Source organism: Mastomys coucha, unplaced genomic scaffold (genome assembly GCF_008632895.1).
Source record: "Mastomys coucha isolate ucsf_1 unplaced genomic scaffold, UCSF_Mcou_1 pScaffold3, whole genome shotgun sequence".
Lineage (NCBI taxonomy): Eukaryota > Metazoa > Chordata > Mammalia > Rodentia > Muridae > Mastomys > Mastomys coucha.
Genome location: NW_022196909.1, coordinates 28111463 through 28124949, shown reverse-complemented (window position 1 = coordinate 28124949; position 13487 = coordinate 28111463). Strand labels below are relative to the sequence as shown.

The 13487-nt window shown below is 48.7% G+C and overlaps 2 protein-coding genes across 10 annotated transcripts in view; both read right to left on the bottom strand.

Moving 5' to 3' along the window:
• The window catches only part of Rufy2 (RUN and FYVE domain containing 2), a 33929-nt gene extending 25572 nt beyond the window's left edge, over positions 1-8357 (bottom strand). For 3 of the 7 annotated variants that reach the window (XR_004112561.1, XM_031348648.1, XM_031348649.1), the window contains exons 1-2: positions 8151-8355; positions 5604-5777 (exon numbers count right to left, since the gene is read on the bottom strand). Coding sequence is in view for 6 of the 7 variants with exons in the window: in XM_031348648.1 (XP_031204508.1) it covers positions 5604-5777; positions 8151-8331 (355 nt within the window). In the remaining variant the exon portion in view is untranslated. Of the gene's footprint in view, positions 1-5603; positions 5778-7710; positions 7825-8150 lie in introns of those variants that run through there. The other 4 variants (XM_031348646.1, XM_031348645.1, XM_031348650.1 and 1 more) reach the window with 4 other exon arrangements.
• A 2330-nt stretch (positions 8358-10687) lies between these two features.
• The window catches only part of Dna2 (DNA replication helicase/nuclease 2), a 28078-nt gene continuing 25278 nt past the window's right edge, over positions 10688-13487 (bottom strand). For all 3 annotated transcript variants that reach the window (XM_031348155.1, XM_031348156.1, XM_031348157.1), the window contains exons 20-21: positions 12683-12829; positions 10688-11234 (exon numbers count right to left, since the gene is read on the bottom strand). In XM_031348155.1, the coding sequence (XP_031204015.1) occupies positions 11166-11234; positions 12683-12829 (216 nt within the window). In that variant the 3' untranslated portion in view covers positions 10688-11165. The remainder of the gene's footprint in view (positions 11235-12682; positions 12830-13487) is intronic.

The following is a 13487-nucleotide window of genomic DNA, read 5'->3' as shown; positions in this document are numbered from 1 at the left end:
AAAAAAAAAAAAAACCACGTAATTTCAACTCATGAACTGGGAGTAACATCATCTTTAAATATCTAGTTACAGGTGTGGAGAGTTGGTCCAGTGGCTAACAGTGCCTCCTCATCAAGCCTGAGGCCTGACTCAACCCCAGGACCCACATGGCAAGTGGGCGTGGTGTGTGCCTGGAACCCAGCATCAGAGGGTGGAGAATGGAGGGCTCGCTGGCTAACCTGCCCAAGTGAAACTAGGAGTTTCCAGTTTAGTGAAGGAGCCTGGCTCAAGGCAGTAGGACAAAAACCAAAAGGAGGACACTCACTCTCCTGCTCTAGCCACTGCATGTGCTCATATTGTGCAAATAAACACAGACACACACACACACACACACACACACACACACACACACACACATAATCTCAGCCTTATGAGAGGCTGGGGTAAGAGGATCAGAAGTTTAAGGCCTGCCTAGATAACTCAGTGACATCTTGTCTCAACAGAAAGGAAAGAAGGGGCTGGAGAGATGGCTCAGAGGTTAAAAGCACTAATTGCTCTTCCAAAGGTCCTGAGTTCAAATCCCAGGAACCACATGATGAGATCTGGTACCTTCTGACATGCAGGCATACATGCTGGCAGAATATGTTATATACAATAAATTAATCTTTTTTTTTTCTTTTTTTGGTTTTTCGAGACAGGGTTTCTCTGTGTAGCCCTGGCTGTCCTGGAATTCACTCTGTAGATGAGGCTGGCCTCAAACTCAGAAATCTGCCTGCCTCTGACTCCCAAGTGCTGGGATTAAAGGCATGCGCCACCACTGCCCAGTAATAAATTAATCTTAAAAAAAAAAAAAAGAACATTTGCCTAGCGTGCACAAGGTTTTAGGTTTAATCCCCAGTACCACCAAAAATAAGTAAATGCATACATACAGTACATGTACACACATAGGTCTTGACTGCTCTTTTGTTATCAGGAACATCCAGGTAACTATATGATAGCCCAAGTCATTCTTAACCAATACCGAAATAAAAACACCTTCATAAGTCTATTAAGTCCATCCAGCACAGATCCAGGTACAGGGCACACCTGGGAGGCAAGGAGGCAAGGGAGTCACAAGTTTATACCTCCATGGACTACAAGAGAAAGTTTAAGATCAGGTGGCAAACGTACTATCTTGTCTCAAACCTTACAAGCAACTGAAGGTGTAGGAGACACAGTTCAGAGGCAGAACGCTAACCTGGGATGCACAAGGCTCTTGTGTTGAAAGAAAGAAAAGCACAAAAAAATGTACTTTCCTTGCACATACGAACAATTTTAACTTTTATTTTGACATTAGGTGACAGAAACATTTCGGCTAGGGTTATAGTTCCCGTGACAGACAGCTTGCCTACCAAGCAAGAAGCCCTGGGTTCGAGCCTAGCACCGCATGAACAACCGGGTACCAGAGCCCGTGTCTGTCATCAGGGAGGCAGGAAGTAGAAGTAACAGGGTTAAGAGTTCAAGGTTGCTGGGTGAAGTGGCACACACTTTTAACCCCAGTACCTCCGGCCCTCTCTGTGAGGCCAGCCTGGTCTATGCAGAAAGTTCCAAGACAGCCAGGGCTACACACAGTCCCTCAAAAAGCCAGAAAAAGGCCGGGCGGTGGTGGTGCACACCTTTAATCCCAGCACTTGGGAGGCAGAGGCAGGCGGATTTTTGAGTTCGAGGCCGGCCTGGTCTACAGAGTGAGTTCTAGGACAGCCAAGGCTACAGAGAGAAACCCTGTCTTGGAACCCCCGCCCCACCAAAAAAAAAAATCAGTTCACAGTCATGCTCAGTAGCAGGCTTGCTATGTGAGACCCTGTCTCAGGCTGCTCTTCTGAGAACAAGGACTTGCTTTTCAACAGCAGATCTCCAGGGGATCGGATGCCCTCTTCTGGTGACCTTGCGCACTGCATGCAGGCAGCACAGACAAACATGCAGTCAATAAATAAAAGAAAAAAAACACCATTTTTTTTTTTCTTCCTAATCAGGCCTGCAGATGTCACGGGGCTGTCACAGGCACTGCCTAAGCAAGGGCGGCCACCAAGAGCAACCTTACTGTGGGGGGCTTTACAGTGAGGCATTAAGATAAGCCGGTGTCTTCGATACCTACTTCACTGTGGTTATGAAATAAAGGATAATACATCCTGAAAACAATTCGCAGTTCAACTGTCTGGGCTATAATCATCAAATTCCAATTTAGCAATTTACGGGAGAAGAAAGATTTTTATCACTACCATTTTAAAATAAATAAATAAATAGAGGGAGTAGGTTGGAGAGATGACTGCTGGGTAAAGATATCCCCTGCAAGCCCGACGCCAGAATCTGATCCCCAGGACACACAATGGAAGCAGAGACCAGATTCCTGCAGGGTGTTCTCTCTCTCTCTCTCACACACACACACACACACACACACACACACACACTCACACCCTGATACCTAATTGGCAAGTTCCTATCATAGAAGTACCTGTGAGCTGGGCTGGCGACATGGCTCAGGGGGTTAAGACAATATACAGACTGTTCTCCCAGAGGCCCAGCTGTAATGCTAGTCAAAGGCCTTAGGCCTGTGATGGCCTGCACTCATAAATACATATCCCACCCCCCCAACACACACATAATTAAAAAATAAATTTAAAAACCCTTTTTAAAAGCTTCTGTGGGAGCCAGGCAGTGGTGGCACACGCCTTTAATCCCAGCACTTGGGAAGCAGAGGCAGGCGGATTTCTGAGTTCGAGGCCAGCCTGGTCTGCAGAGTGAGTTCCAGGACAGCCAGAGCTACACAGAGAAACCCTGCCTCGAAAAACCAAAAAAAAAAAAAAATTATAGAACAGCCACAGCAACATTGAACGTCTCAAACATCCAGAGGAGAGTACTCTAGACAGACCATATCAAGAGCGGGCAAAGGCTCGCCCACTGCTAGCTGGTATCCTAAGCAAGCCTCCACAAATCCCCATTGCCTGTAACTTCTAAAGAAATCTTAAGACAGCTGGGCGCTAGGTGGCGCACACTTTCAATCCAGAACTCAGGAGGCAGAGGAACTCTGTGAGTTGGAGACCAGCCTGGTCTACAGAGTGAGTTGCAGTACAGCCAGGGCTACATAGAGAGACCCTGCCTATCTTTGGGGATGGAGGGTGTCCAGGAGGCAATCCTAGAACATGTGCCCAGATATATACTCCCAAGAAGCACTTTGTAATCTGGAAACTGTTTAACAGTCTGAGCTCACACGGGAGAGTGGGTTCTGCTCAGAGGTGGCCGAAGATAGCTCGCTACTTCCAATGCTCCTGTCTCCACCTCCCAAGGGCTGGCATTAAAAACACGAGCCACCATGGCTGGTTTATGAGGTCAAAGCCAGCATGCTAAACACACTTCCATCAACTGAGCACACCCCCAGCTTGGGTGTACAACTCCTTCCTAGCCCACTACACAGACACCAATCATACGAGTAAGAGATCAAAGCTGCCCCCAAACCTGGGTGTATATTTATGTACATATACACACGGATGGATGGGTGGATGATTTTTTTAAACAGGTTCTCACTATATCATCCTGGCTGGCCAGGAACTCCCTATGTAGACCAGGCTAGCCTCAAGTTCAGAGACTTGCCTGCCTCTGCCTTCCTAGTTCTGGGATTAAAGTTGTACCAGCACAGAGACTCCAGCTAACACAGGCTGGCCTCAGACCTGCTCTGTAGCTAAAGATGGCCTTAAACATTTGAACTTCCTGTCTCCGCCTTCATGGAAGATGAAGATTATAGGCATGCATTACCACGCCCGGCTTAATTGTTACTGTAAGTAAAAGAGTTATTATTATCCAGTATATATTTAAACATTGACTACTACACAGTCGGATGTGTCATCTTATCTTGGGGCGTGTATATGCAAGGGAGGCCAGCCATTAGCTTTGGGAAGCAACCTCAAGAGCCACCCCACCCTGTGTTTTGAGGCAGGGTCTCCCCGTAGGAGCAATGGATAGTAACTAAGCTAGCTGAACTCCAGGGATCCTCCTGTTTCCACCTCCCCAGGTTAGGGGTTACCAGCTTGCTACCAAGTCTAGCTTTCTGTGGGCAGTAAGGATCAAACGAAGTCCTCAGACTGGGCCATCTCCCAGGCCTGCTATCCTGTGTTTCCTTCCAGATGTATTTCTGAGTTACATGATTCCCTGAGAAAGCTCTCTCGTCTCTGTACAGAGAAGGCACCCACCCCTTTATTCCTTGGGAAACTGAGGCAGGGGCTCCACAGCAAGTACCAGGCCAGCCTGGGCTATTTGCCAGTTCCTTTTCTCAAAACATAACTACCACCTGAGCATGATGGGGCCTACTCAACCTCCGTAGACAGAGGCAAGCGTACCTGTGGGAGTCGGAAGCCAGCTTGGTCTATACAGTGAGTGCCAGGCCAGCCAGGACGACGTAGAGAGCCTCAAAACCCACACATTTTCCAGGTGTCAACCTCTGATGTGACCTGCATTGCAGGGGGTCACCCTTTCCTGGATCACTTCCTGTTTCTACAGAAACCTGGGTCTGAGAACATAGGACCCTTTTCCATGCGCGTCCCCATGCGTGGAGACATTTCTATCTCAGCGGTCTACATTGACATAACTTCTTCAACAGAGTTCAAACTATCAGTGAGCTCACGCCAGCATCTTCATTCAGTTTCAGTTTCAAAAGCAATCTAAGGCCGCTGAGATGGCTCAGTGGAGGAAGGCACTTGTACCCTGCAAGTCGTCCTCTGATCTTTATGTTCGCAAGAGTGTGTGCGTGTGTGTGTGTGTGTGTGTGTGTGTGTGCGTGTGTGTGTGTGTGTGTGTGTAAATAAATGTAATTTTTTTAAAAATTACTCAAGAAAATGAACACCCGTTAAAAGGTAAATATTTAAAAAAAAACATGTAATCAGGTCAAGCATGTTGGCACCCACCTTTGATCTCAGCACCTAGGAGGAAGAGGCAGACAGGTCTCTGTGAGTTCAAGGCCAGCCTGGTCTACACAAGTGAGTTCAAAGCTGTATAGGACTGTCTCATAAAGAAAAAAAAAAGAATAATCAAGTATGGTTTTCACCAATTATTAAAATATATATATATATATATAATGCATGATGGTACACGCCTTTAATCCTAGCACTTGGGAAGCAGAGGCAGGTGGATTTCTGAGTTCGAGGCCAGCCTGGTCTACAGAATGAGTTCCAGAACAAGGACAGCCACGGCTACACAGAAAAACCCTGTCTTGAAAAAAACAAACAAACAAACAAAACCCCCAAAAAAACAAAAATTAAAAAAAAAAAAACTTCTGAAGATCTTGTATCTCCAGGTATCACAACAGTAATTAACCCTTTCTCCTGAAATCGACACACCGTAGCCTAGATTCCAAGATCAAACTGGGGTCTTCCAGCAAGCCCTTTACCCATGAAGCCATTCCACTGATCGACACACCGTAGCCTAGATTCCAAGATCAAACTGGGGTCTTCCAGCAAGCCCGTTACCCATGAAGCCATTCCACTGGCCCAATGTTCAGATTTAAAATGCAAAATGACAAACCTCGGCCTCAAAACTATTTCCCAAGGACATTGAGTGTGAAAAGCGAGGGACTGATTTTAGGAGTCTTGTCATACCTTTCAGGCCATGTTTCAGACAATGTTCCATTACCACGAAGAACTGCTGCAGAGGCGGGTAGTCGGAATCCAGGGTGCGGCCAAAGCTCAGGGCAGACTCGATGAGCCCTTTGATGCTCAGTTTAGCCATGTTTAACAGATTGGCTCTCTCCACAGCTGTGGGGTCCTTCGTAGCTGAAAAATGCAAGAAAATCCAACATCATCCCCAGATCTGTCCTTCCCCATGGAAGTCAACACGGTCTACTTCCCCGTGGTTGGCAACCGGATATCTCCTCAGGCCAGGGCGCCACGACACGACCTTTTTCTCTCTTATAAGCCACAGCAAAGCACCATCCATGCCCACTGCGGCCATGCTTACAAATTATCCTCAAGACTTCACAAAGAGAATGAGCTTTATTTTCTGGCTGGCAGGATTGCTCAGAGGGGATGCGCAGGCCTGACCACCTGAGCTCCACCCAGAACCCACAAGGTAGCAGGAGAGAATGTCTCTGACCATCACTCACCAGGCACAGCACATTTGTGCCTACCTACGCCCAAGCACACACACATACACACACACACACACACACACACACACACTATCACTAGCCATGGCCCACTGTGCCTACCTACTACACACATCTTAAGGTAAAATGTCTGTGAAGATAAGCTTAGAAACACAAGCCACATGTTTGAGGGTTTTGCAAATGGTGGATAGTGGATATGGTCTAATGATTTCCAAGCAAGAATAAGAGGCTAAAAAGATGGCTCAGCGATTAAGAACCAAAATTCAGTTCCCAGCATCCATTAAGATGGTTCACAACTACCTGTAACTCTAGCACCAGGTAGCCCAATGCCATCTTCTGGCCTCTGAAGTCATCACATACACGCACACACACACACAAAACAACACACACAACATGCACAAAAACCACACCCCCAATACACACAATACACACACACACACACAAATCTTTATTTGAAAAACATTAGCCAGGCAGTGGTGGCACACATCTTTAATCCTAGCACTTGAGTTAGAGGTGAGCCTTGTCTACAGAGTGAGTTCAGGGATTGTCAGGGCCACATACTGAAACTGTCTCAAAAAAAAAAAAAGTTCAAAATACACTAGCAACAAAATAAAAGGTAAAATTATCAGATTCCAGAATCTCCTAGAACAAACATCACAGGAAAAATAATAGAAAAAAATCAAAATATTCTGACAAATATGGGGACAGAGAAGAAACAGCTCAACAGGGTAGTCATCGGTGCCTTTAACCTCAGCAACTGGGAGGTAGGTTCCAGGCCAGCCAGGGTCACATAGTAAGACCCTGTCTCAAAAAAACACAACTCCCAAATCAAAAGAAAAAAAAAAAAAAAGAGAAAAAAAAAATCTAGTACAGGCTGGAAAGAGGTTAATTCCCAGTACCTGTGGCTACTGCTTACCTGGAGCTCCAGGGGGAGGCAACGCCTCTGGAGGTCCCTACACTCAGGTCTACACCCATTAAAAATAAAAAAAACATTTTTAAAGATCAGCTGTTTCCCCAACACTCTAAACACTGCCGAGTGGCACAAATATTTTCTGCAAAGAGGGCAAAACAGATGTGAAAAACAAACATAACATTTCTTAATCTCCAGACAGAATCCCAACGTCTGTGATTCTTGAGGCCAGCCTGGTCTACAGTACAGAATGTTCCAGGGGCGGCCAAAGCTATATACAGTGAGACCTTGTCTCAAAAACAACCTTCAGGTAAATGACAAACCAGGTGGTCAAGGCGTTCACTAGACCAGTTTGGGTTATTTATGGCACACTGTCGCAAAAGAAAACAAAACCGCTGGGCGCGGTGCGGCACACTTTAATCCTAGAATTGGGGGTTGGGGGAGGACCTCCGAGTTCCAGGCCAGCCTGGTCTACATAGCTACCTCCTGGACTGCCAGGACTATGCAGAGAGAACATTTGTCGAAAAAACAAAGCGAGAGTCCCCTGGCTCTGACCCTCGGTTGTGGTTTGCATTTCAGCTCTCTAGGTTGACTTCCTCCGCAATCTGAAACCGCCCGGCTGTGGGTAGACGAAGGATCTGCCCACACCTTCCCCTCCACTCTCCGCCGAGGTGTGATTCCCTCGACCCACCCCCGCGCCCGAAGCGAAACCACCTGACGCCCCATAATCGGCAGGATTCTCTTTTTGAAGAGTGTCCATCACAACCTGTAACCCGCACCCGCCGAGCCTAGGACGGTTAGGGCGGTGCAGCAGGGACCGCAGGCGGGGCCGGCCGCCGGCGCTCCCCGGCAGTCCCTAGAGGCGGCCCCGCTCCCTCCGCGCTCCCCACCCCCGTCCCCAGCCTTCCGCCCGCCACCCGCGTGACTGCGAAGCCATCCCGGTCCCTGGATGCCCGGGTCCCCGCCCGTCCACCCGCCGCAGCCGCCAGGCCCCAGGGCGGGCGGGGCGCAGGGATGCGGGCAGGCGGGCGATCGTTGCCATGGCGACCCCGGGAGCCCCCCACTCCGCCTTGGTCCCCGGGTGACTGCGTGACTCAAGCGGAGGAGGGTGACCCCGGCTGCTGCCCTTACCCATGGCGGCGGTGCGTGCGGGACACGGGCTGGCCGAGCGGGTCAGCGGCTCCCCACCCCGCAGGCGCGCGGCGCGGCGGCGGCCACCGCGTCTGGCCCGGTTCGGCGCTGTCACAGCGCCCCCGGCGGCGGGAGGACGCCACGGCCGCGCGAAGCCTGTACCCGGCCGATCCTCTTCCATTTGACCAACCGCGATGGCTTCAGAGAAAGAGGCGTGACGGGAATCGGGGCGGGGAACGGGGCGGGGAAGGGGAGGCGGAGCCCGGGCGCCGCAGCTCGGCGCCAAGGGAGGATGTAGATGCGGGCCTCGAGCCGCCTGCCAAGGTTTCATCCTCCCCGGCTCCATGGGCTTCATGGAACACACCGGCCAACTCGGAGCGAGCCGATGGATTTTAGAAAACCCCGTGCGATTAGCAGAGCCGGCCCTGTAATCCCAGCATTTGCGAGATGGGAGTTAGCAGGATCAGTAGTTGAAGACCAGGCTCAGTTACATAATGGGTTTGAAGCTAGCCTCGACACTTGAAATCAGGCTGCTAACCCCAGCCCTCAACGGGAGGCGGAGGCAGGAGGACTGCTAGGAACTTGAGGGTGCTCTGAGCTACCTAACAAGTGCCAGGTCATCTAAGGCTAGCTACAAAAACCCTGTTCCAAATAACAAAACGTAATACTTGGTAAGCGGGTGTGGTGGACCTATAAAATAGCAACTCTTACGGAGTTGGAGGCAAGACCTGGAGTGTTTGTTGCTAAAAAAAAAAAAAAAAAAAATTCCTGGGTGAGGTGTTAACAACGTCTACCAAATCCTTCCAAATTCTCGAGGACACACCAAAATGACTAACTCGGTTCATGTTGAAGAATCATTGAGCTATGGGGAATGGTGTGGGCGACCTTGAAATCGCTATATGTGGATGATGGCTTCCTCCCTGGCTGCAGTCACCCCTCCACTAGCCCCTTCCTTCCTATACGTTAGTTCCTCCCCAAGGCCATTTGCAATTAGGGTAGAACTGCATACAACAGCTCCCAAGGGAATGACTGGTTATTCCAGAGAAGGTCCCATGACCCTCCCCGCACTCCTTCTATGAGGGGATTCAAGTCAACTTGCCCATCTGTGATCTTTTGCAAGCAGACCTAGGCCAGTTTGCTGAAAACAGTGGTAGTTTTGACTTAAGTCCTGTACAACGCAGTTCTGGGTCATTCTCCCAGACACTCGAGATTTCAAGGCCAGCCTGGGTTACATGGCGCTGTCTTTAAAAATCCTCATATAAGGAAAAGACTGCTTCCTCCTGCCTTTCGACTTGCTGTAGATAAAACTTGCAACAGGCAAGCTGGGTGCCTGCCGTACACCTCTAACCTCAGAACTCGCCCTTGAGGCAGAAGCAAGCAGATCTTGATTCGGGACCTAATGAACCTATCTCAAAAACCTTTAACAAACCACTAAAAAGGAGGTAGACAGCTGCAAATCACAGTGCTAAATCACCACTCTGGTTTATAATGTTAGGAGATAGTCACCTGAACCCTGCCATCTCAGGACCAACATCCATCTATCCTGCTGGCAGAGTCAAAACTGAGTTCATGTTCCCAGGCCCCGGAACCAACACCTATGCGGCTTCTTCAGGGGTTTCATCTTTGCCTGTTATCCAGTAAAAGGGAAGTTGCCTTATCTAAACTAAGGCAGGCAAGTATTGCCTGCAGTGAGTTACTTGACTGCTTGCAGCTTGCCCACTCCTATCTTCCCTTATCATTCTGAATTCCAGACCAGAGTCCAGGAAGAGACCTGGCTGGGAAGCTGAGTCAAGGACCCTGAAACCACGTGACCCGGATAAGATCCAGTCACCAACTTTAACTTCCATGCTCAACCCCCTTGTGTGGACATGATTGGACAATGCTATATAGCCCGTCCCGTGTTTTGGGGTTCCATCCTTTAAAAATGCCGTACAATGTCTCTTCTGGATCGAGTCTGTATCCAAGATCGATCAGTAGCAGCCTGAATACAATAAGAATTTGTCAGCCAGGCGGTGGTGGCACCCTCCTTTAATCCCACCACTTGGGAGGCAGAGGCAGGTGGATTTCTGAGTTCAAGGCCAGCCCGGGGGTGGGGGGGGACTCTGCTACCCTCTCCCGGCCTCAAAAGGCACCTGCACACACATGTGCACGCATGCACACACTTTTTTTTTCTTTATCTTACTTATATGAGTACACTCTCGCTGTCTTTAGACACACCAGAAGAGGGCATTGGATCCCGTTACAGATGGTTGTGAGCCACCATGTGGATGTTGGGATTTGAACTCAGGACCTTTGGAAGAGCCTGAGCTTAATCTGTTTCCGGGGGTGGAGGGTGGGTGGGTTGTGGGGTGCACATGCAGAGCTGGAGGCTCACTCTCTACCACTGCAACAATCAGACAAGTAGGACCACAAGTTCAAGGTCACCCGAGATACAGGAGACCCTACATTAGGTGCGCACACACACACACACACACACACACACGCACACACACACACAAACATAAAAGTCATAAAATGAAAAATGACTCAGCAAAGTCTATCAGGATAAAAAATTTATTCAACTGTAAATTAAATAATAAAAGACAGAAGCACCAACTATTTTAACATATATAAACTTCCTTCCACTTAAGTGAGGTAGAAGTTTTTCCACTCCAGGATATAAGGCCTGGTGTGAAAATGTCATTATTATTTGTTGCTAATTATTTGTTGGTAAATTTAGTTTTAAAAACATCTGTACATGAGTGAAAATACCTAGTAATACCCCCACAGAGGAAACCAGGATGTTTATCAGGATGTACCTTGTAAGCTGCCATCAATTCAGAAACCAAAGCTCCTCAGATATATCAAATACATCAAAAATATGCTTTATAGAGCCCTCATCTAATATTAAATATAGAACAACCAGGAAATCCCAAAATTCAGAGTATTCATCCCCTGGTCTCCTTGGCACATTTTCATCTTCAATTTAAGGGTGGCATTCCCAGCAAACTTAAGCGGGAGCTTCAGGTGACGCCTTCAGTCTTGCCGACCATTGCCCAGGATGTGGCGGAGGCTCTCATGCTCTCTGGATGGAAGGTCCAGGATGTAAGATGAATTAAGGAAGACAGAGCCAGGGAGTATCCCTGTGCACCATGATGCACATCCATAACCTCAGCCGTAACGAGGTGGAGGCAGGGGCATGAGTTCAAGACCACTGCTCTATAGTAAGTTGCAGGATAACCTGGGTTGCACGAGACCCTATCGGGAGGGAGAGGAGGGGAGAGAGGGAGAGAGAGAAAGAGAGGGAGAGAAGGAGAGGGAGAGAGAGAATAACCTGTTTTAAAAGCCAGACGTGGGGGCCCAGGCTTGAATCCAGGGCTGCCAGAGGATCAGAACTTCAAGGTCACCTTCAATTATAGTCCATTCAGCCAACCTGGGATACTGAGACTTCACCTCACAGAATGATCTGTTTGAAAAGTAATGGACCAGCCTGATCTACACAGTGAGTTCCAGGACAGCCAGGGCTACACACAGAAACCCTGTCTTGAAAAAACAAAAAACAAACAAAAAAACCCCCCAAAAACAAAAAAAACCAAGAGTTTCTAGAAAAGTAATGGAACTGGGAGATGGGTGATATGCCCCTTAGTCAAGTGGTTCTCGACCTTCCTAAAGGTGTGACCCTGGAACACATGTTGCATTACACATATTTAACACAGTTCATGGTGTAGTGACCCCCAGCCATAAGACTATTCCGTTGCTACCTCTTGTCTACACCTTTTCCTCTGCTGAGTCAAAAGGTAAATGTCTGATATGTAACCCCCGTGAAAGGGCTGTTCAACCACACACACAGCGTGGAGACCCACAACAGCCGCTATAATCCCAACCCTGGAGAGGAAGAGGCAGGATCTCAGTCCAAAGCCAGTGATGGTTTCATAGAGACCGTCTCTAAACAAACAAACAACAATAAAAAACAAATGGTGGGGTCTCATAGAAAGACTATCAAACAAGCAAGCAAGCAAAGGAAGCCCAGGCTTTGCGGAGCATGCCCATAACTCAGCAAGCGGTAGACTGACACAGGAGCTCCGAGTCTTGCCTCCCACCCTCCACTTTTTGAGACAGCGTCGATGTAAGCCCTGGCTGTCTTAGAACTCAATGTAGACCATTGGGGCCTCAAAGTCAAGAGATCACCTGTCTCTGCCTCCCCAGGACTGGGACTAACCATGCGATGCCATCCCCAGCCTCATTTTTCCAGTGATAGCAGAATACCTTGCCTTGTATCAACGGGATGCAGTATCTGGGGCCAGAGGGCCAGAAGCAGGAGCTCAATCCTGCAGACGCTGGCCCCAGGTGGCAAGAGAAAGCCATTTCCTCTCCCTGCCTCATACCAGACTGCCCTGTCCATCACTACTAAGTCACTGATGGCTGGGCAAGACTTCCTGTGAAAGTTACCCGGCCTCCACAAAACGGCCTTTGAACTATGCCCACAGTAAGCAAAGCACGGGAGGTGCCCACAGGGCCAGAGCCCGAGTGACCACACGAATGAGCAAGGATATTAACTGCTCTGCGTTCAGATGGTCTAAGAGCTTCTCCAGCGGGGGGAAGCGCTTCAGCGAGGACACGCTGCCCAGCAGGATCAGTTTATGCTTGGCTCTGGTTACCGCCACGTTGAGTCTCCGCCAATCTTTCAGGAGCTCACCAAGCTGGGAAAAAAAAAGGAAATTTCCGAATCTTTCAGTCATGTTATATATTTAAACTTGTTATAACGTCATTTGCCTGAAATGATTTTTATTGCTGTTTTTGGATTTTTCCAGACAGGGTTTCCTGTAGCTCACCCAGACTGGGCTCAAACTTGCTGTCTAGTCAAGGCTAGTCTTGAACTCCTGACCTGCCTCCAATTTCCAGGTACTAGGATTACAGGCCTGTTGCCACCACAGCGGCTTTGAGCAGGGTAAGGAGGCGGATGCCTTGCTGGGTGTGTTTTACAGATCCTATGGATGGACTGTAGTTTAAAAGGGGTATTGTGGCTCACTGAGCAGCAGCAACTGCTCATCCAGAGGACCTGGGTTCGATTCTCAGCACTCACAGGGTGGATCCCTGACTTCAGTTCCAGAGCATCCAATGCTGCCTTCTGGCCTCCTGGAAGCTCCAGGCATACACCTGGTACACAGACATACATGCAGTCAAAATATTTGTGCAAAAAATACTATCTTTTAGCCGGGCGGTGGTGGCGCACGCCTTTCATCCCAGCACTTGGGAGGCAGAGACAGGTGTATTTCTGAGTTTGAGGCCGGCCTGGTCTACAGAGTGAGTTCCAGGACAGCCAGGGCTACATAGAGAAACCCTGTCTCAAAAAACCAA